Consider the following 23,967-nt stretch of genomic DNA (forward strand, 5'->3'; position numbering starts at 1 on the left):
TAATGCAAGTTTCTTTTTCATTCTTTCTTTCTTAAGCTCACACACACACACACACACACACACACCCACACACACACACACACACACACACACACACACACACACACACACACACACACACACGCACACACACACACACACGCACGCGCACACACACACGCACGCGCACACACACAGTGTGTACAGAGCTGCAAGGGCTTCAAAGATGGCCAGCAACCGGCCTGCATGCAGCCCCCCGTTGGCCAGATAAAACCCAGACAAAGACAGGGAAGAGGGGAGGGAGCCAGGAGAACAAATCGGACGCTTCTTCCCCGATTTTTTTTTTTTTTTTTTTTTTGTCCACTGCTGGCGCTGATTGAAAGACACGGCAGCTCAGCGGGCCGCTGTATCTCCACGGGTGTCACTTCCCTTCCATGTCTTTCACTGGCTGTCCAGAGAGACATGCACCTCATTAACCCGGAACACGGGCCGTCAACGGTCCTCAACCTGCCTCGGCAGATTTTCTCTAAACAGAATATCCTGATTTTTTTTTTTAATAAAAAATACTCTGAAACACGTGTTATATTTAAACGACCTCTTATCAAAACGCCTCCACGTAGGGAAACGCCCTCCCTCTCGCTCAGCTTCCCGCTCCAGCCCGGATTTCGCAGCATCTAAACAGGATTGCCACAGTCAAGCGGCCCGCCCCCCCCCCCCTCCCCCCCGGTCAGCCAGACAAAGGAGGGACAGACATGCTAAACTCAGCACTAATCTGTGATGGCAGACAGGCCGTCGTACCACGCGCTCACAGTCAGCTTGTGTGAAAAGTGAAACTGGTTGGCGGAGCGATAAAAACAATCGAGAGGGCGATGGGTCGCTCTCAAGTTCTCCTGCCAAACGTAGCTTAAAACGACTCAAATCCAACGTGATAATCTGATATTATATGTCAAAGCAACGGTATTCCCACCTGACTCATACCGTGAGTAACACTATCCCAGTACAATATGCAAGTGTCTGAATGATATCAGACGTTTTGGTAAAGTGTGACTCACTGCGTAGAAAGTCAGGAAAAGGAAAAAAAAAAAGTGTCCTGTCACTGCATTGAAATGCGAAACACGATGCGTTCCTAATCCAAACCAAGCTGCAGTGAAGCTAAACTGCAATGTTCTCGTAATGTCCAGGAATAGCCAAGCGTGCCTCCTGGATTATTTAACTGCAGATATACTTAGTGAGGTAAAGGAAACCTTGGCGACAACACTCCATGTACATGAACTCAAAGGCCTACAAGTGCTGCACCTTTGAGAATTCAATGTTTACAAGTAAAAGCTGAACCGACGTCCACTCTCATGCTTTCTGCAAAGTTTAAGAATTTTTTGTCTCCTCTCCAGTTGCTCAGTGCAGCTCAAAGCGTTCACAACCTTGATTATCACCATTACAAACTTTATCCTAATTATCTCAATTAGCTGTTTATTTTTCTTTACATCACATATTTTACAACTGCGATGTATGAGAAAAAGGAGTTTCGGTGACACTTTGTTTGAAGGGCTGTGCATAAGACCGACATGATGCTGTCATAAACATAACATTACACTTTTAATGGACGTTTGATGCAAGACTTGGTACAACTTTGTATTAAAAGTGTCATTATTTACCGAATGTTGACAGGAATGACCATGCATTCATTACACATAAACCCCTTCAATTAAAGTGTTACCGGGTTTTTTTTTTAGGAAGGAGTGAAATCATGTCTCATAATTTCTTGTATCATCATTAAAATTTCTTTTAGAAGTAGAAGTTGGGTGATTGCTGCTTTCAAGCATTTAACTTGTGCTTTTTTTTGTTTCAGTAGAGATTACACTGAGGATGTGATTGTTTTCCTTTAGTACAGATGTTGATCAAATCTTCTATAGCGTGGAAATGTGTTGTCTATGATAATTTACACAAGAGGAATTTTGGACAAACTCCTTCAGTCTTTGTCAGAGTTACTTCTTTTTATCTGTGTGTAAAATTTTACGCCGGCCGGACATAAAAAGCGACAGCCGGATGGGCTCCCCCCCCCCCTGCGACCTCTCACCCGCAGCGTGGTGATGGTGGACGGGTCCCGGAACCGTCCGTCCTCATCCTTCAGGTTGTATCCTTCCGGACGCTTGTCCCGTTCGCTTATCTTCCACAGCTTCACGGTCTTGTCTGGGGGTGGAAACAATACAATAAGTAAATAAAGACAGAATACGTTCAGACTGAGGCTCACCACAGCAAACCTCCCCTCCAACTTGTTTGCGGGGCGGAGGATGGAGGAAGGGGGAGTAGGGCAGCCAATCTGGCTCGTAGCTGGGCAGCAGCCAGCGAAGATGATGAATGGCGGCTCGTGTGTGTGTGTGTGACTGTGTGTGTGATTGTGTGTGTGCATTCTATCACCAATATCCATCTATGAGTTGACTTCATTTCACTGCTGCACCGTGATACACCCCCTCTGAGGAAGCCATCTGGGTGCTTTTCAATCTTACTTCACGTAAACACCAGTTACATCTCATCTTCTCGGTCTACTGAAGTGGATGGCGGCAGCAGTCAGGCTGTTTTTTCCCTCTTTTAATTTCCACTGCGTACGTTGGTGTCAGAGCATCGAGGCCATCGCCACAGGACCCTCCACCATCTGCTCCAGCCACAGCTAGGACTCCTGTAGCAGCCATGCATGAACCCCGCAATCTGCAAGACGTCTCTGTGTTTCATGTCTGTATGAGCTGGTGAGTGCATGTGCTTTCATTGGCGTGTGTGTGTGTGTGTGTGTGTGTGTGTGTGTGTGCATTTCTGCAGCAGCAGCCATGCATGAAGTCCTTAATTTGAAACTCTTCTGCTGGTGGCACCTGCTCAGCCAAGTGCAGCAGCCTCGCAGATAACCGAAACAGGCATTTCTGTTTGATATCAACATCTCAGTTTACACCAGCTTTTAAACGAATCCCGCAGAGTTAGCATTTAAATGAACACAATTTGCCAAACGACTACAGAACGCCCTCTTAGACCTGGCAGAGAGAGACTTGAACTGACCGTTGGTGGAGAGCAGGAAGTACGCTGCGTTCTGCTGAGGCAACCATTTGATCTTGTTGATCTTCTCCTCGATCTCCAAACTCTTCAGGTAGTCGAATTCGGGCTCGTGACTCTGGAATGTGCTGTAAACGTTGTACTCCCCTCGGCGATGGGGTTGCGTCTTACTCTGTGGAGGAAGATGAAGGAGGATCAATTGACGTGACGCAGCGTTGGAGCAAAAAATTTGACCCGATATTTCAGAATCGGAGTGGATGTGGAGAAAACAGAGCGAGCCTGGAAAATCCTTTCCTGTCCTACCATCACAGACATAAATATTGCATCTTGACTTGAAATGGAGCTGATGACATTATGGTTAAGAATTTAAACATCTAATTTGAACTCTACATAAATAATTAGTCCAATCGTTAATTCTGAGTTTCTGAACCACCTTTCTCAACTTCCCACACCAGAACCATCGCTCCTGGAGGATCTGAAGGTCTTACTGTGTGGTCCAAAATCAGGTATTCGTTCACTCACAGAACTAATTAAACTTTTGGATGTGTCCGGTTCCCCATCTCCCCTTTTATAGCTCAACTCATGTAGAATCTAGGTGTTAAGATTCTACATGAGTTGAATCCAAAGTGGGAACCCCCACTTTGGATTTGGAACTGAGCGACACCTAAAACCAGTTACCAGGGCGATGAAGTCTGTTCGTTGGAGGAAAATCAAAATACTAGAGTATATACTCTGTTTTTCCCTTTGTGAGTCCAGAAACTCAGCAGCTTCGAAGGGAACAGAGTCGTCACAAAGGCCAGATGAGCCAATCAGATGCAGACTTGGAAAAATGCGTGGCCTCAGTCAATCAGCATGAAACATGGATTCTAGTTTCTTTGCTTGGATGACTCAGTGATAATAGCTGCTACATCCTTTCACACCTCTGAGCTGTATTTTGGTGTATAGTGCATGTTTTGTGTTGACAAGGTTTTGTGAACCAGGTTTTAGTGTAAAGCGGTCGGTAAGACGACCAAGAGTCCATTTATGTGGGATAAACAGATGTTTCAGCTAAATCAAAAGGGTCCATCTAGGTTGTTTTTTTTGTTTGTTTGTTTTTTTAAGGAACGTGAAAATACGTAAAGTTAAGTAGTTCCTGTGTGTGAAAGGTTGGATTTGGTGTGTTCATGGTTACTACACACACTCCACGAACTGAAAATGCTCCGTCATGGAAAATGAGTAGTCAAATAGACAATTAAAGCTCAATCTAACTAATTGTGGTATTAGATTAAGCTACTCCTGCTATGCTACTAAATCTTTTTTATACTCTTTTCAATAAGTGCTAAGAAGTGCAGAGACGGCTGCATCCCCTGACAAACAGCAAAGTGTTTCTTTTCATATTTGAACACCAAACCAAAAACAAACAATCCAGCTAAATCGTTACGAGTCTGTCAAACGCTTTCAGCAGAAAAGGGCAGCACAATTAGCATTGAATTGTTGGCATTTCCTACCTCCTGCTCCCTCTGGAAGACAACCACTCTTCCTCCTTTATCCCCGGTGGCCAACAGCTCCCCCGTCGAGTTAAACTCCACCGTTGAGATAATGTCAGCTGGAACACAGGAAGCAGAGCAGAGCGAGGGAGGAAATGTCAGCGTGGACAGGAGCAACCAGACATGCAGAGAGAGAGAGGAGAAAGAAAAAGGCCTACGGGGGAGATCTAGAAGAAGGATTTCTAGAATACATTTCAGGAGAAAATTGGGAGAAGGGGATTCTTGTGACCAACCCACAAAGGACTATTTGGCACAGAAACCCAGTTTGGTGGAAAATAGGTTAGGAGAAACCAGTGCGTGAGTCACCGCTTGACAATTCAGGCTCTTGTCTGGCTAAAGTGAAACAATCTGTCATTTCTTTGCTTTTTTTAACTGTAGTCGTGCTTTTTGCTACAACTGCCTGGGACTCCACACTGCCCAGTAGCTGATGCCGTTTCAGATGCCTGTGTGCTTTTGCATACCTGCAGTTTTCCCCAAAAAGTAAATAACAGACACCTTACCCTAGAGGTAACATCTCCTCTCCTCCTCGCTGACATACAGCTGCCTGGATTTAGGCAGAGGCTAATAGTGACTGTAATTATTACACAGCCCCAGGCTAAAAAGGCAAAGCATTGTGTCTGTGTCTTTCTCTCTGAAATACACACACACACACACACACACACACACACACACACACACACACACACACACACACACACACACTACAGTCGAGGTAGCCCTTCGGTTTAGCAGTAACAATGATATTAGACGGAAAATGAGAGCGTTTGTTGTTTCGCACCCCCTCCCCTCGCCCTCTGTGGACCTGCTGCTGGTGGAGCGCCGAGCGTGGAGAGAGAGAGCAAGAGCGAGAGAGAGCAGGGATGTTTCCATGGCGACCGTTTCCATCACTAGCGGCGGAGCGTACGCGAGTGTGTCTGTGCCAATAGCTCTCAGACTTAGTTGCTGATGCTAGCTGTAATTCAGCAGACACACAGAGAAAGAGGAAAGTGCTGCAATGGAGTGAAAAAGCTGCCTGCGTGTCTGGGGGAGCGAGGGCGACTCGCTGCAGCACACGGCTTCAGACAATAGAGTCCCTGTAGTCGGGCTCATCTCTGCATGCTGAAAACGACTGGAAGTGTTGAGGGCTTTTGTACCAACGCGTGAGCGCGTACGAGCCCTCCTCGTTTCCGTTAATTGGTAGAGAGAGAGGGAAAGAGAGAGACTTTCGCAGACGAAGCCAGAGGGATCCTCATGATCCCGTGTTGATAATGCCATGAGGAGGAGGCTGAGGCTGAGCATATTTGATTTCAGACACTACTGAGCCTTTTACACGGCAGACAAATTCTGACCTAATTACAGACTGGACTAAAGTTAAAGAAGTGAAATAAATAGTCGCATTGTGTAATCTTGATCGTTTTAGACAACAGTTCTCACTGCCACCAGACTAATTTACAGTTTTAAAACTGCAATCATTTTTCTTGCTATGGTAGCCGTATGGTAGTATTTTTTTACTTAAAATATTCAAAAACTTTTGCCATTATGATCTTGACAGAGTAACAGACATATAAAAATCTGATATGAGCTAGTTAGTAAGTAAGGCTATCGGGCAGCATCTGTAGTCAGCAGCTTCACAGAAGTAGAGCTTGTCGTAGCGCAACAATCATAGTCAGGCCTGAAGCAGTTAGCTTAAAAATTGAAACGGTTATGAATTCAAACCTGCCAAAATGTTAAAATACTGAAAGAGACCACAGAAATGATTGAAGCCTACATGCTTCCAGGAACCAGCTAAACGACATTCATCAATTATTGCTTCCTGACGTGATGTGATGGTGATGAACATGGAGCACAAAAAGAAGATAAGATTTATTTATTTATTTATTTATTTATTTATTTGGTATAAAACTGGATTCACCCTGAAGAGCTCAGGTAAATGGATTTTGTCAGAATTACAAGGTATTTCTCTGATTGCATAACAAAACTAGCCACGGAACATTTTAATATCAAGTTATTCGATGCTTTACAAGATTTTCTGTCATGCTGCAGGTTTATAGCACTTTCACTGACGTGCCTAAACCACTGCTGGAGGGACTGGAGCTGTCTGTGGCTGGATTGGGATTAATAAAGTGTTGCCCTCCTCCACCTTCCCGTTTGCCACAACTGGACTTTCTCCTCAATCACAAGAAAAATGAATTCAGCTCTTTTGGAGACATTTGCTTCCACGAAAGAGTGTATGAAACTTAACAGCTGGTTAGTGTTGAGTGGGATTTCTGTTCAGCGGCTGAATGCAACGTTGCTACATTAGCAGACAGTGTGATGAGCAGCCAGCATGTTAGACAAACAAAAGTCGATTTTTTTTGTTTACGTAACAAGAATTAGCAATGAATTGATTCTTACATGTTTTTCTTTAAAGGTTTTCTGCGTATAAAATGAAGTCATGATGTTATTACTCCAGATTGTCACACCATGAGAATCTCAAATACACCCATGCACACTGGGACATATTTCCAAATGGCCACATTAATGTGCAGGATACACATGGAAAACTACTTTCAGTTTGCTGGCCTGCAGTGTGCAGCAATATGTAAGTTAATCCATCCTTCAAGCAGCATAAGATAACTCTGGCCACCAGGAGACATTCTCTGGTATTTTACTAAACATGGAGGGGTAGGGGAGAGTTTGTCTTTTTGAAACCATAACTTCTCAAAGCATTCTTCCTCCCAAGAAAAAAAGAGGCCTTTTTAAAAAAAAAAAAAATACATATTTCAGTGTAGTTCTACATACTTCTATCTTTTTTTTTGTTTTTCCTTGATCCCTCTTCACTGTCTCTCGTCTAGCTCATCATCATCACATTAGCCCACTGCGAGGAAACAGTAATTGATGGATGCCATTTAACCAGTTTACACACGGGTACGTCCTTCAATCATTTCCCTGGCAGCGAGGCGGAAACTTGCGGCAGCGTTACAGATAGATGAGTTTTTCTGCATGCAAATGACTCCACATGAGGGAAATTAATCTATCCAGCCTGAGACACTGATGGAATTTGGTTTAAATTGGCAAAAATTGAATTTTCTTCTTAGGGAAACACAAGGATTGCGGTCGGGATGGTAGAGAAAGACTTCCCCTATCAGGAGGGTCGGCGGGATCGAGATGGACGGGAGAAATCAGCATCCAGGAGGTTGATTTGATCAAATGCGTACTTACACACGGTCTCCATTTCTCTTACACTTCCACACACTTCCACACACACACACACACACACACACACACACACACACACACACACACACACACACACACACACACACACACACGGCCATATCAGCAGACCATAACCAGATGAAGCCCATAAATCCTGTGGCTAGCCAGGTCTAACAAAGACAGGTCAGCGCTTCTTGATGTTGCAGAGGGGATGCTTGGGATAGCACACATCCATCAACAGTAATAATGCAGACAAGGCTGTCGGCCTTCTGCTGTAATGCGTGTACGTACAACCGAATTTTAAAAAAACAAACAAACAAGAAAGAAAAAACTCCACCATGGAGCAGATTTCTTTTAGTTTCTGCTTGCCAATCCAATCCAACTCCCCCCTTCAGCATGTAATATTGATGGTCGGCGATCCGACCAGTAGGGTGGAAACATAGATATGCATTGATTCTGGAATGAAAACAATGCAGGAGGAACCAGAAGCATATTGAATGTATTTTATAGACGCCCAGGCGCAGCGGATCAGGAGTAACAGGAAGGATCCGGCGAAATAAACGACAGAGCCGTTCCCTTTAGATAGCTTGATAACCCTGAGGAATAAAACTGGAGTGACCCGGCTAACCTCAGGACGGCGTAATCCTGACCTGGTGGAAAAGCAAATACAAAAAAAAAAAAAAAGAAAGCAAACAGAGGTTCGATACGTCGACACTGGGAGGTTGTGTAAGACATACAAGCTCAAAAACCCCCCACAACTGCATGGAAATCTGGTTGCGTAAGCTGCGTGCTGTAATTCAAGATAGAAGGGAAGGGACGTGAGCAACGTGGTGGCGTGCTAAAGCTTTGTTAGCATTAGGAAACATGGAGAAGAGAGGATTATATCACTTGTGCTGAGCTGCCTGCGTCAAAGGATAAGACCGGGTGGATAATTCTGGTCTGTTCTCGCACTCTCTTTCCACCTGCCGGCATTGTTCCGCTGCTGATCATCCATGAAATGTACCACACTTGCTCTTTTCTTCCAGGAACACGCAAAACCTCGTGATTTCTGTTCATGTCAGGACATAAAGACCTTCCTTCTGCAGGACTACAGCAGCTGATAATGGCTGCGTTTTTTTACACCAGCGACAATGGAGATCAATCAGAATTTTGAATAAAGCGCCGATGCCTTACCGACCTGGTGCCCAGACATATGATTAGGGCTTTATTGGGCTTTATTAGCCGCACACAAAGCGACAGAGCACAATGCAGCTCCCTTCATCTGAAGAGCATGACTCTCTTTGTAGAGATCTGGGGAGAACAAGCTAATTAACTTGGTTTCTCCAGGATCAGCCCTTTGAGACCGATGCTTGGTGTGTGTGAACGCCGTGCCTTTTTTCCCCCTTCCGAGGAAGCTTTTGTGCTTGTTGTATCTTTGAGCAAAACCAAGTGATTTTTATGTTTCTTTCCCAATCCCATAACACTTTAGGGAGTGAAAAAAATAAAAAAATAAAAAAATAGTCGAAACGGCCAAGACGTGTTTCAGCTCCTCTTCTCACACTTCATTAACACGTCGCCGTGGCACACATCTGACGGCAGACTAAACAACGGACAAGACTGAGCAGAGAAACTGGTGCCAAGAGTGAAATCGGTTCAGCTTGACTGCTGAATACCGTGAGGCATCATTTGAAATGCTGTTTTATTTGGTATTCTGTCAGAAATTGAAAACAGAGACGAGATTGAGAGTGAAGGGGGGGATGGTAGAGATCCGAGGGTGTGTGGAATCGGGATCAACCACCAAAACAAGAGCAGCTACTCTCTCTTTTCCCCCCGCCTGGTTGCCTTGTTGCAATCTCTTTCATCTTGCTGTTGTGAATCGATGATTCAGACGTCTACAGCACAGATTGAAACACTGTTTTTTTATTATTCCTTTTATTATTATTACTATTTTTTTTCTTTGTTTTTCTTGGTGACCTTTTCACCAAAACACAATAGGGATTGGGGGAGAGATGCCGCTTCCTCGGCAGGAGGCGGGAATTAGCTATCAAAACTTACAAATGCATCACCCTCACAAACTCCTGAAAGGTCAAACAACGCCGAGCCTCCGGGCCAACTGTGCGGGGAAACGACTCGAGCTCACTGCATCAACCGCTAGCTGTGCAGGAAGCCGTATCACAGTGGAGAAAATGGGGCTTTTTTTTTTTTTGTTATCATGCTACAGTTGCAACACGACGGGTACTCTTTAATAAATTCTCATTAAAATTTCATAGCGCCCCCGACTTAATAAGAAGCTAATCAGGGGATGAAAGCAGCTGCTGAAGAAAGAGTCCGACTCACTGCCCCCCTTTGCCCCCCAACTTCACAGCTTGCCATTAAGCCCCCGCCACCTCGCAATGTTAACACCCCCCCCCCACCACACACACCCACACACACACACGTATGCGCGGTGTCTTCCTCACACCACGAAGCTGAGAAGGCAGGGCTCTGCGGTTTGAGTGTTTCTTAGTGAATAATGGATGGGACCTAAGGGTATGGTGAGCTAAGTCTTTTCATGCCGCGGTCCTAAAGTGTGGCCCCGGGCCGTTTGCGTTGGCACGGGCAACCGGGACCCGCTCGGCTCTCATCGGAGGCGGCAGCAAAGGTTGTGAGAATACAGCGTCAGTATTCTCGGGGCTGAAGAGGTCACGCGCGGGCTTGTACAAGCGTCGCATCAAAGGGATGCGAAACGGCAAAAATCTGAGAGACGGAGATGATGGAAGGTGGAGGAAAGAGGGGGTGGAAGGGAAGGGATCACGTGTCCCCACCGATGGGTCTTTAGGTCATCGTGTTCCGGCGACTAAATTGTAAAGAATCAAAAATCAATATCAGAGCAGACATTACGTTAGGTCTTGCCTCACAGAGGGGTATCTATTTACATTTTTGAACACACCGTGTTGCTATTTGACAACTTCATCCATTATATGAAGAGAGTGTAAGTATATTAGCTAGAGTGAGTCTCTCTCTGAAGGTGTTCAGTTTGTATAAACAGTTTAGTTTTCAATAAAAGTTGAAGCTAATGTCTAGCCACAGCAGCTCCAAAACTAAGGCAGATTTTTTTAAACTATCAGTGTGTAAGGATTTAGAAAATACTGAGCTGTGTTGACCAATTTCCAGTTTCTGGTTTTTGTTCTGCTTTGACCTGCTCTACCAGCTTGGAGGTTCTCAGTTTATTCAACTTCTAAGTTGTCTCTGTAATAAAAGCGTCAAAATCATATTAGGAGCAGGGGTGATGTCACACAGTGTGTGACAGAGAACGGGGTTTCTGTAAAACAGGGCGTCACAAGTTTAAAACGATGAAAAAATTATTTTAAACTACCATTTTCAACTCCAATGAGCTACAGACAATGCAGATCCCTGCCTTAACTTTCAGATCTCTAAAATGCTGCCAGTATTTCCAAATTCAGTGTCTCCTGTCTGTGTCCGTGCACATAATCTTGGCAAAATAAAGTTGATTTTGATTCTATGACAAACAGAGGTTGAAAACTCAAGAGGATAAAAAAAAAATCCTGAAATCAGGTCCAAGCTGTCTATTGCCAATTCCACTATTTTCCCCAGAAGAGGCCAGATCTGCAAAAGCATCAAATGGCAAAGGAGCAAATTGACCAGCAGCTGCTAAAAAAGCCAACATACCTCTTAAGAAAAAAAATAACTTTCTGTACCCTTTGTACTTCCTCTGATTTTTTATCAATCACCTTACCAATACTGGAAGTAGCTACCTTTGAGTCTTCTCCCTCCTTAAAAACTTTCATAGTGAGGCGTGTTCTGGAGGCACTTCGCTATGCTGGGGCTAATGACTGGAAGAGAGATATTGATTTTCAGTTTGCAGGGGGTGGACAGGCTGAAGACCATCTGATTCTGGTCATCAGCTGATTTCCAGATGCGTCATTCAATTCAAAAACTCTAGATCCAAGCTAGCCTGGCCGTCATCTTCCTCTGTCTGGGCTTTCCCCCACTGAGTTTGAATTCTCTGGTTGAGTTTCAACCAGAGAAAATGAATGAACAGAAGGAGAAGTTGTGGACAATGAGTTGTAACCTGCCTGTTGATTGGCGATCTCTGTGGAGGAAGTGCAAAAAGCCGTTCAATCCACGTTGACATATTGAATCAACATTAACAAACATCTCTTTCTGCTTCACAGTGGGGGGGGGGGGTTATTTATGCCACAGGCGACTTCCGGTAAGCTTCGTAGCGTCAAATCGGGCGTTATACGTCACAAACATTAGGAATTGGGTCAAAATTAAAACTCCAACTGAGGCCACACGTCCAGCAAGCAATCACTTCTCAATAACCATGAGTCCAGACCCTTTGAATGAAGCAAAACGTAGAGCAAGGAGCTGATTTTTACCAGGCCACGTTCAAGCCCTGGGTAGCTGTTTTGTTCTTCACCTTGCAAGAAAAGTTAATCTGTTTATCCAAGCCGAAGACATTCAGAGAGCGAAGCAAGGTATTGACCAGAAGCCCTTCCTAAAAAATCGTTAGCCATCCTTGACTTGATTCTGTACGCAGCTCAGGGTGGCCGGCCCATATTTGTAGCCACCAATGGATCCGCTGAGGCGTGGGATTGGTGCTAGACAAGGGTCGGCATGGGTGACATCATTAAAACGTGACATCATTAAAGTGTCCTGCTGTCATGGACTAAGATAGCCTGAGGGTAAACCTGACTGGCTCTCACCGCCCTGCGTGTGTGTGTGTGTGTGAGTGTGTGTGGTCTGAAGAGAACGGACCTGATCGGAACATGTGCACTTTGGTGAATTTACGAGCTCAGGCGGTGGACCCGACACTGGCCTGCGTGGTGATCTTTGGCTCTGAGACTGACTTCATAGCACTTAAAAGACGCGCACTCACACAGACCCAGGCGCACGCACACTTGCCCGTGATACATGACGTTTGACAATCGGTCGTAAACAGCAGACGTAATAGACAAAAAAAAATGACAAAAGTAGATGTGCGAAAGGCACAGATGGGCCTCAGACTAGGCAGACCTTTTCTTCAAGGAGACTCATTTTACAATCTGTGCAACCCTCGTCTCTGCTCCCTTTATCTAACGCATGCACGACACACGCTGAAAAGGAGCGAGACGGAGCGAAGAAGAAGATTCCCCTCCCGTTTTTCATCCCAGCTCAGACATCAAACAAAGATATCCATCACTCCCACCCCCACTTTGCCTTCTCTCGCTGTGAAGCAGCGACTGTGTTTAGCAGTGACAGGGAATCATCTAATAAGTGCCAAATCTGAGCAAATGATGGGGCTCCCCCCATACATTTGGAAGAAGCAGAGGGAGGAAAAAAAAAAAAACATCTGAGAATGGGAGATGTTTTGCCTTTATTTACGCTCTGACTTTGTCCACCTTCTGGCCTACAGTGGCACCTGTAACCTGAGCTCAGGGGCCAAGGCAAGCGAAGAAGAAGAAGCAGAAGAAGAAGAAGAAGCTGCGGTGGCTCTGACCCACCCTGCAGCAAAGCACATCCTTAGAAATTCAGCTTTCCTGTAAGATTTAGGTCTGTAGGTCATTTGCATAAAGATCATGATGCATGGCTTCTTTAGGGCTGGGTAACATTTTGCATCAAAACAGGTCTCCAGTCCAGTTTCTGGACTTTGTGGGAAATTGGCTTTAAAATAGGCCTGGTAGATAATAATAATCCGAAACAGACCACACACATATAATATTCACAGTATGTGTTCTGATATGTTAATGTTTGAGGTATTTCAGGATCACTTAAAGATGGTATGATGGCAAATTGCCAGCTAAGATCATGTCACCCCCCTCCCCCCCCCATCCTCATGTTTTATAGCTATTTTGAAAATGAAAGAATTTGTGAAAACATCAAGCAACACGAATCCATGTACAGAAGACACTGGTCCATGTTTCATTGTGTTACCTTCCCCTAATTAGGACTCTTTCCATGTAACCATTCTCAACAAGTGAATGAGGAAAGCCCACTTTTTTCCCCCCTCCTATTATTTAAACAGCATCGCATCCAGATTAGAGGAGCAGCAGCACAGGATGATTTAATCCCCTGTTGCCCAAGATGTCCTAATTCCTCTGGTCATTCTAAAATAGCAGGTGTGACTGGAAGCCACCTCTTCATGTCCAGTTGCAACACAGACAAGATGGATCTTTATATAACCAGAATTTTTTTTTACATTAATTTCTCCACCTCGGTTTAAACCGCGGTGGAGTGAAGTGTCTAAATAAGTTCCCCATAACGCCCTTATGCGCAGATTTTCATGTCGCTACAATGGATTTTTTTATTTTTAGACTTTTCCCTCCCTCCAGCATGAAATCGGTCTATTATATTAAAAAAATAAATAAATAAAATACCTTCGGTTGCATAGTTGTGGTCGCGAAGGAAGCTGTTGTTGATTTTCCGGGTGTCACTCTCCTCCTCCATTGATGAATCGGCTGGTTCGAGATCCTAATAGCGGCAGACCTGCTCCCATCCTGCCCGGTACCGTCAGCAGGCGGGCCGAGGGACCAGCGGGGGGCCTGTCATCGTGGCTCCGGATCCCCGGGTGTACAAACGACGCGGATCGAGATCAAATACTACCTGGGATATGTGAGGCTGGTCGCCGTTATCAATCCAGAGAAGAGAGATCGTGCAGGTGCCAGTTGAAGATTTTTTTTTTTTTTTTTTAATACAGCCTAATTCTTATTACTGCGTATTTGGTCTTCTGGTTCAAGTATCCAAAAAAGAAAGAAAAAAATATGCTAAACTAGATAGATAGTCACCAGATAACACGCGGAGGTGGTAGAGAGAGAAGAAGAAGAAGAAAAAATGAGAGAAATGTTGCGTCTTCTGAAAGGTTGAACCCGCAGCGACAGCTCCGTAAATCTCTTCTGAAGGATTTGAGTTTAGGCTAGATTTCCCCCCTCCCTGTGCCAGCGGGGCGGGTGGGATTATGCGTCAACAAGCTCGCTCCGGTACCTCGGCTTTTCCATGCCAGACTCTCCAGAGTTGCATCCCAGATCACGCAGGGTTCCCACCCCCACCAACCCACAGACACCCTCTTCCTCCCTCTCCGCACCTCCCGGCTGCCTCTCCTTCTTCTCGCTGTCATTCATTCATCGGAGCGGACCTGCGCGCAGCTCAGCTGACTCACTGTGGCTTTTAGCGCAGAGATGGACTGGAGCTGCTGCTGCTGCTGCTGCGCTTCAGCAGAGCAGGGGCCCCTCCCTGCTGCCTGCTGCCTGTCTGGCTCTTTAAATAAAAAAAAAAATAAAAATAAAAAATAAAAACCCACCAGCAGCCGCCACCATCCGAGAAAGACTTTAAAAACTCTTCCACTGTCTGCCTGATGATAACCGACATTCACGCTGCTGCTTCAGTTCTGAACTGATGGAGGAAAAAAAAAAAAAAAAAAAATCAGCATCTCCCTGGCCCCCCACATCCCGCTGCTGCTGCTGTTACTGCAGAGGAATGCTTTCACTGTTCCTGATTGAGCAGTGAACCCTCCTTTGCATCTGGAGCCGACTCTAACAGTCAAGCTATTCATGCTGAGAACTTTAAGGGATTGATGACATTTTAGCCAGAGGGCGTGAAGTTCAGATTCAGAGAAATCAGGGCAGAGCAGGTCACACTGCATAGTGCCGCCTGCCCTCCCAGCTGGAAGGAAAACGTTGTAGATCCGCCTTTTACTGCTGTTACATCTGTACATTTTTATTATTTATTTATTTATTTATTTAATTTTTTATTTGGGAGGAGGGATACAAGTTTTGCAAACATAAAAACAGATTTTTCTCTTCTGCACAACTCAACCTGGGTCAAGGTTGGATAGAAAACATCTGTTGACATCAGTTTAGAGCACTGCAGCTTTCTCTATTGAATTTAGGTCTGGACTTTGATTAGGTCATTCTGAATGTTAGAATTTATAGCATTTTTAAAGGGGCAACCGCAGTTTCACCAAGTGTTTGCTTACTGCTGCTGCCGCTAGTCTGAAGGAGCTGAGTGGGGGGCGAGTGTCAGGGGAGAGAAGCTCTGTGAGGTGGAAGTTCAGAGGAGGAGCTCTGTGGAAATACAGGCGGCACTCAGTGAGACCAAGCGTTCAGGCAACCAGGATGGTTGCCATGGGAGATTTAAGGATTTCTCAATCATGCATGAATGAGTCAAAACAACACTCGGGGAATGTTTTCGATGAAGGAATAACATTCAAACGTGATAAAAGAACTCAAAAGGTTGATTTTACATAATACTTAGGATATGTTTGAGGTCCTGCTGGATAATAAACTTATGCCTAAATCTCTTTTGAAGCCTCTAAACAGTTTTCTTTCAGTGTGGCCCTGTAAACAATTCTCGGCCGACATTCCTGCCCCCGCTGAAGGAAAGCGCCCAGGTTTAGCTTTCCACAACACACAGCAATTTTCATTTTGTGCTCTTAGGACGTGAAGGAAAAGAACCAAAAGTAAGAATCTGAAAACAAGCCAGACGCTTATTAATAAGATTAGCGAGGTCGACCGTCTGCTCCTCTTTCTTCGAAAAGATCTCATTTCCATGCTGACTTTAATAACGGGGCACAAATCGAGCCTCCTTGGTCAACCCTTAATCTTCTGATGAGCGCGCATGCGTGTTTGTGCGTGTGTGTGTATATCATCAGTGTGTCGCGCATCCTCGCCCTTATCTACTCGCTTTACTCTAAATCTCTGTTGCCACAAAGGGACTGGGTATCTTCCCTGCATGGTGCAGCAGCAGCAATCAAGAGATTGCGGAGTCCTCTCTCCTAAATGCATTAACTGTCTAATCCGCAGGAACCATTTGCACATGCGGTCCTCAGTTCCTCCACTAATGGGAATCTGGCTGTGAAGGTGGTGGGCTGTTCATAGGTGAAAAAAAAGAAAAGGGGGACTTTCCTACATGTGCTATTTTACACCCCATCACCCTCCAACCTCCATCTCCATCTCTGAATACATTATGGAGCATTATCCATGGGGGTGAGGGGAGCAAAGAGGGTGGGAGGCCTCCGATTCCCGTGTTTCCGTATTTACACTCCTGTGCTTCTCTAATGAAATCTGCGGAGAAATGCTGCCATCCTTGACCCTCTTAGCTCTAACCGAGTGGCCGGCTCCGACTCCCCATCTCTATCAATATTTAAACAGGATTTACGAGGACAAAAGAAATACATGAAGACTAAGTTACGGCCGAGCAGAGCGAATGGAAATTGAAAGTGAAACAATGCGCTCGTCAGAATGAAGCCACACGGATGAGAGGTTTCAGTTTTTTTGTAAGATTTGGTGGAGTGGAGGGGGGAGGAGGTGACAAAGGAGGGATGCACGACTGGAGGAGCAGCAAGAGGGAGCAGAGAGCGCTGCATGAATTATAAAGGAGTAAGTGGAGAAAAAAAAAAGCGCTGCTAGGAGCACTACTACTTCATCACTATCATCATTTCACCCGTGTATTTCTTTGTACACACCCAAATGTTCGAAATACCAGATTGCGTGAGTTCCCAACCGTTTACAGAGAGAATTACAGCAAAACTTGGAGAATCTGCAGACAAAACTACTACTATTCTGTTTCAAACTTCAAGAAGTCTTCCTTTGCAGTTGGCAAAACATTGTGCGTGTCAGAAAATCAACTTTGCACATCACTTCAAACTAAACGTGTGCGTATTTTGGTATCGATCCGATACCAATAAGATACAGGAACGTATCACAGATGCCAATACTGATACCGATACATTTTCTTTAAGTTTGATATATTATCAAACTTCAGGCCTTCAGTTGTGTTTGTGGTTTTTTCTTTGTGTTATTTTGTTCAAATGTTGGATAGCATCCAGACAAAGTTTATGTTTATCTAAAAGAATACTTTAAAAACATATTAACAGGATTTAAATAAAAGTGAGAAACACTAGCAGTTGAAAGCAAATCAAAAGAGAAATTATTTTAGAGGTAGATTTGAGAACCTGCAATACAAAACTGAACTAAAGATTTCCAAAGAAAGTCTGAAACTGAAGTATTGATCTTACCATGACAGTATTGATCCGATATTGATACCGACTTGGTATTTTGGATCGATCCGCCCACCTCTACTTCAAACACATCATCCCCACAGAAGATAACACTTCTAAATATACAGATTCAGTCACAATTCAATGGTTTAATATCAAGGCATGGTCACAAATAGTCAATTTAATATGTCGAATCGCAGGGAAGTTAAACTTCCCAATGTGCTTTTTAGAGACTGAACAAATGCATGCCACGCTTGTCTGATTTGAATTTACTCAATTTTGCATCACTGATTTGTTTGCTTGCAGTCTAAAATATTTTTAAAAAATCACTATGGAGGATGTGACAAAATATTAAAGAGTTCAAGTGGTATGTAAAAAACCTTCTGAGCACTGCATTTACTCTGCAAATGGTTCAATCACAAGGTTTCATTTTCAGATTCATTTTTTTTTTTTTAAAAACCCATCACCTCAGAACCTCCAGCAAGCCGTTCTACTTTGTTACCCCACTTTTCTCGCTCATTACACCCCATCAGCCACTCTGCTGGCTACGAAACCAGCGCCGGCGCATCCGCGGCTGCTCTTGCTGTGCATCAGACTTTGCAGGAAATGCTCGGGGGGCCACCAGAATTGGAGAGCGTGTCCTCGATTCTACTCGACCGTTTGGACAAAGTGGGTTAAATTAGGCTCGAGTGACACCAAACATAAGGACAAAGTCGCACGGCAATGATATTTTAGTCATGCCCAATTGGTTTCTCTGATGTGTGGTAATTGTTTGACCTGTGGGGGGATGCAGGTGTGAGTCAGGAGGGTGATGTGTACAAGCGGTAAAGACGCTGCCTGCATACCAAGCGACGCGTGTACGTTCATATGGAGTCTGCATATTCCAGCAGCTGTGCAACAAAATACATCCGCTGCAATTACCTCATATCTCATGGCTGCAGTCAATAATGTATTGACCGGATAATGATGTTAAGGCTTAAATAGGTAAAAATATTGACTTTTTTATCCTTTAAGTCCAACGAATACGACAGTATGGTAAATCATCTAAAATCTATTTAACGTTACATCAGCGGTGGTTTAAATTCGATAAGTGTAAATAATGAAACTACCAATGAAAACAAAAAAACCCCCAAAAACATCATGTACATTTGTCTTTTAGACTTGATAATTATTTAGAGGTACAAGGAGATATTAACTCACCAAAACATATCTTGACAAAGTCTTTCTAAAGTATTCATCAGCTGTGAAGTCCAGAAAAACAACCAGCATCGGTCTTTTTCAGACTTTTATTTTGAAGTGCCGATAAGAAAGGAGGAAGTACACGAGTTGCTCTGTACTATTGTGACCAAATTAACTAAAAAAAGTACTGCTAGTGAAGCTAGCTAGCACACGTTTAACCAAAGCATTTTTGGTGCTCAGTAGAAAAAGACAACAGCGATAAAGTTATAGACAATCTATAAATGGTTTTTAAGCACTGCGTTAAAAGAATTCAACTAACTAGCTAGCTACCCGCTAACAACACCTTGGTCTGATCTGTGTTGTGACTTCCTAAACAAGGAACTAGACAAAAGGGCTATTGTAATTTTTTTGTTTGTTTGTTGAGTCTAGCCTTTACTTGATTACCTCTAGTAATCAAATCTTTAGCCGGAACAAACCAGAGCTGAATAATTCTACACAACGATTATTTAAAACACAAAGTGAGATTGGTGTGGCCTGTTTTGCGTGTTTGGACCTGTCTGCCATGGGGCATTTCTTAGCAGCTATACGTCAACGTCTACCCTTGAGAACGAATGTTGTTTTAGCCATGTTGACAACCAACAATTTAAAGTAATCTTCTACAACTAATCACAGTCTGCTGTAAGGAAAGGCGTTTTTATGACTCCAATAAATAACATTTGCAGACAGGGAATCGCTTAGAGCTGTTTTGGTTTGATGAATTTGGTTATGATCTCTTATATTTCATAAATCAACTGGCCCTTCAACCACAACTGGATTACGAGCCAAAATAAATGGAAGCTGGGCATAGTGTAAAGGGATAAGAAAACAATATATTATTTATTGTAGTGTGAAATTGTTATGAGGTGTATCATGATTCTGAGGAATTTGTGTGATGCGGCGCAGACTGCATCTCGTACATTTATTTCCCCGTCAGGGTCATAGGAAGTGTATGTAAGGAGCTGCCTTTCAGCACCTCGGTGTTGATCTTGTGGCTCGGAGAAATTCTCTGGTGTTTGTCTTCCATACTTCACCTTGTTCTCTGTCTCTGTACTTGCCTCCCAGGTCAGCCTGTGAGAGACTCTTCGCGATCTGCCCTGAGAAAGCTCACTGAGACAAACAAGAACACCTGCCGCACAATACTTACATGGATATTTTATCTTTCCCTGCAACAGTCAACTGGCAGCTCCTTCCTCCTTCAAGCTCAAAAAACTCCACCTACATGTCCGCCCTGCAATGCCCAGTGGAACTGTGCATGCACTGCTCCTGGAAACATAACTTACCATAGCAGACACCTCTTCTGCACCACATGAATGTCCTCCAAGAGGAAAACATTCTGCAAAGTGTGATTAGCAGAAATCTTTCTATCGTCCAAGCCAACATGTACTATTTGGAACAACACTGGAGAGGATTCCTCAAGATTCATCACAAATCTCTGCAGCAGCAGCCTTGTTTCCAGTTGCAAAGACACACTTAACTTGATCATTTGGAGAGGTTTAATTATAAAGCTTGTGTTTAATTTGAGTACTTTTAATCTTGAGCAATTGTGCTGTTGTGCCCAGTGCATGTTTCTCAATAAGCTTGACCATCCGTTCAACCACGAAGCCTGTGGGAGGTAAATGTAATCATTTGTTCCAGTCTGTCTTGTTAGCAGGACAAATGCATGAGACTCGGATGTTTGGAAAGCTCGCAAACTACGTACCAATATACAAGTTATGAGGTTAAACCTCGCCACTTCCTGTCCCAATGTCCCGTACTAACCATTACCAACTAGCCGGCCTGTCGTCTTTATGCGCAATTTTGCTCGATTCTCATCCCATTGAGCGGGATTTCTCCACTAGAATTTCTACCGAACCAATCAACGAACAGAAGGAGGAGCTTTGAACGATGATGTTGATTTTCTGCATTGTTTTAGAATTGTAGTCTGGCATTGCCAAACTGCAGGCAGACTACAGAGCAGACTACAGAGGCTCCAGGAAGCAATCGTTTCCTGGAGTCAAGAGACACAGGTCTGGAGTCTAGAGTCTAGACCCTCTGTACGAAGAAAATATGGTAGAACAAGAGGCTGGTTTTCACCAGGCTATTTACCAACCAATGCAATTTTCCTTTTCAAGATTTTAGCAATGACCTCAAAGAACAGTCAATGGGGCACAAGCCTACATACATATCCTGATGCAGCAATAATAAGCACACTCACAATGATTGTGAAATCTGTTCTGGGAACATCTACAGTCAAACAGATTCCATATAAGTTGCAGACAAAGAAATATAAAGGTAACATTTTGTATTTTGAACAATTTGAAGTAAAAAGCGATAAAACTGTAATGTTTTAAAATTGTGAGGAAAGGAAATACACATTTAAAACTCCCTGCTAAAAGAAAGGTAAATCTGCTGTTAGGAATCTCTACTGTAAAGCCTATTTAGGTTCTGAGTCAGTCTGACACAGACGACCTGCATCGCAGGGCACCGGCTGACGTTGCGGGTGCTATGTTTTCCTCCTCGTCACTAGTTTCAGGGTGTCTCTATGTTTTCAAACAAATCACAATGATAATAACTAAGTAGCTTAAGATACTCCCTCCAAAACCTTCAATGCCTTTCATTAGCCAGGGATCCCACCCTGGCATTAGGAGCAGCTAAACACATGGGGGTAATAGGATTGCCCCAGCAGTCCATCTGTCACGGGACTAAAGGGGGCTGCGAACCTCCAAGAAGCATCGCCCATTCCCTGCGTGCACCTTCTAAATCCTGCCCTTTTCTTCACGCTCCCCCCCCCTCCTGGAGATATTTATTCATTCTTAAATCATAACCTCTGCTGAAGTAAAACACGCAGCAACTCGAGTGTGTAAATGCCACCAGGACTGAGCAGAAAGGAATAGAACATCTCACTTAAACTTTATAACCTTCTGGCTCTTTAATACCATAAAACGCTGCTTCTGTTCCATTAACGGAGTACAGATGGAGATGCATGGCAGTAGGTGTGTGAATGGAGAGCGAGAGATGGTTTGTGGGGGCGGGGGGATTCTGAGAGAGAGAGAGCGGCGAGCCAGGGATGAGAAAGATAAAAAGGATGGATTCATAGTTTTGGTAAAGGGTATTAAATCAAGCCTGGAGGCTGTCTTTAAATCAGCAGGCTTTACTCTTGGTGTCATTCCAATTACATCAGGATGAGACTAATGCTCCACTGCTCTGAGACTTCGGACCAGTAGGATTGGATTCTCCTCCAGCCCCCGCCCCCACCCTACCCCAACTCTCCCTGCTTCCCTTGATAATAGATTAATTGAAAAGAATTTGTGTACAATGATTAGCACAGGACAGAGCTTTTTGGATGAAAATTAATCAACTGTAGCAATTTCATTTGCGGCGGCTCGTCTCTTTCATTTGTGCTGCTGCAGGATGAACAGATGCACGTGTTAAACATATGGGAAGCCAATCAGGAAACATGCATGTTGCACCACAATGATGCAAGCAACAAAGCAGAGCTACCTGAGAGGTGAAGAAGCATACACACACACACACACACACACACACACACACACACGCACATACACAGTGCCGGCTACGATTTGTTTAGTGAACACACAGTGTACTCTTGCTGAGAGGAAACGATGCCACTTAACAGAAAATCGTTGCATTGTGCCTGCCCTGGTTGCTAGGAAACAGCAATTGAACTGCCATTGCAACACAGCACAAACAGCTGCCCACGTAATTGGACAATTAAGATCTTACAATGCCATTATTTTTGCTCATATTCATCTCAATAAAAAAAAGAAAAAAAGAAAAGAGGTTCAAGCGCATCCCAACACATTTTCTACCAGTTGGGTTAATGGGACAAACATGTTCGGAGGAAAGCTGGATTTCATTAAGGACATGATTAGTGGCACGTTAAAGGAAGCGACGAGGAAGGCGAGGCAGCAGAAGCAGGAAAAGACCCTTCGCGCTGCCTAGAAGGCTCGCACTGACGCTGTTTATGGTGTTAAGTATGCTATATTTATCCTCCAGCACTTTCCTCTATGTGGCCAGATGAAAGACCGGCCCGTCGAAAGTAGGTTAAGCAGGTTAGTGAGTGACTGCAACGCCGCCCTCCCTACGCATAACCAGGAATCTGTGCACAGCTTATGTTCAGCACCGCGGACAGCTCTCCACAAAGCACAGGCTCTGTGAAATAGACGTACACGATGAGAACAAGGCATAAGAAAAGAAAGAAAAAAAAACATATCCACGCAATAGAAAAGTATTCCCACCCTGTGAACTTTTCCACATTGTACTTCCTGGTTTTTATGGAAAAGACCAACAAGAAGCGGCTCATAATTGTGAAGTGAAAGGACACAAAGAAACACATTTACGCCAACATAGCTAAATACAAAAACTTTATGGAGTCAAATGATTAGTAAATAGAGTCAGTCTTTTTGAGATTTACAATAAACAGTCTGGTGAAAAAAACAAAAAGAAAAAAAAAAGAAACATCATTCAAAAGCAAGGAATGCTTCAGACAGATAAACTGGTAGAGAAGTTTATAGCAAGGTTAAGAATATGAAACTATACTCCAAACAATGACAACATCATAAAGCAGTGTTCAAATTTAACTTCTGAAAATGGGGAGAAAATGCCACAACTACAAGCATCAGTGAACAAACGGCGTCACGAGATCCACATGTGAGGTGGGATCATTTGTCGACACTATTAGAGATCCACCCCACAAATATGGACTTTTCTGAACGCAGGTGTCCTGACCAGACGAGAACAAAACAAAATCTTTTGGCCCACGAGCAATATGACAATGTGTGGAAAGAAAACCGACTTTTACATCATCGCCCTGAACACACCGTCCCTGTTTTAAAAGACGGAGCGCCGTGTTTTCCTCAATAGTCGCAGGAAATCACATAAAATTCCCAATAAACTTCAATATGTGGTTGCAATTCAAATTCAGGGACAAAAAAAAAAAGAATCTGAATCTATGAACTTTTTTTTTTTTACCTCAGATAATTTCATCCAAAAAGCAGCAACATTCTCCACCACACTGCATGTCTTTCTCACCACAAACTAAAGACGTTACACCAGGCAAATGTGGGCAGCGCCATT

The 23,967-nt window shown here is 43.9% G+C and overlaps 1 protein-coding gene across 2 annotated transcripts in view; it reads right to left on the reverse strand.

Moving 5' to 3' along the window:
* LOC106953468 (serine/threonine-protein phosphatase 2A 55 kDa regulatory subunit B beta isoform) overlaps positions 1-23,967 on the reverse strand; it is a 56,804-nt gene that overhangs the window by 12,070 nt on the left and 20,767 nt on the right. Inside the window, exons 1-4 of one of the 2 annotated variants that reach the window (XM_015042269.1) lie at positions 14,057-14,914; positions 4,503-4,600; positions 3,022-3,187; positions 2,054-2,166 (exon numbers count right to left, since the gene is read on the reverse strand). In XM_015042269.1, the coding sequence (XP_014897755.1) occupies positions 2,054-2,166; positions 3,022-3,187; positions 4,503-4,600; positions 14,057-14,126 (447 nt within the window). In that variant the 5' untranslated portion in view covers positions 14,127-14,914. Of the gene's footprint in view, positions 1-2,053; positions 2,167-3,021; positions 3,188-4,502; positions 4,601-14,056; positions 14,915-23,967 lie in introns of those variants that run through there. The other variant, XM_015042268.1, reaches the window with a different exon arrangement.

The sequence above is a fragment of the Poecilia latipinna genome, unplaced genomic scaffold (genome assembly GCF_001443285.1).
Source record: "Poecilia latipinna isolate Pla-1442-1.1 unplaced genomic scaffold, P_latipinna-1.0 Scaffold584, whole genome shotgun sequence".
Taxonomy (NCBI): Eukaryota; Metazoa; Chordata; class Actinopteri; order Cyprinodontiformes; family Poeciliidae; genus Poecilia; species Poecilia latipinna.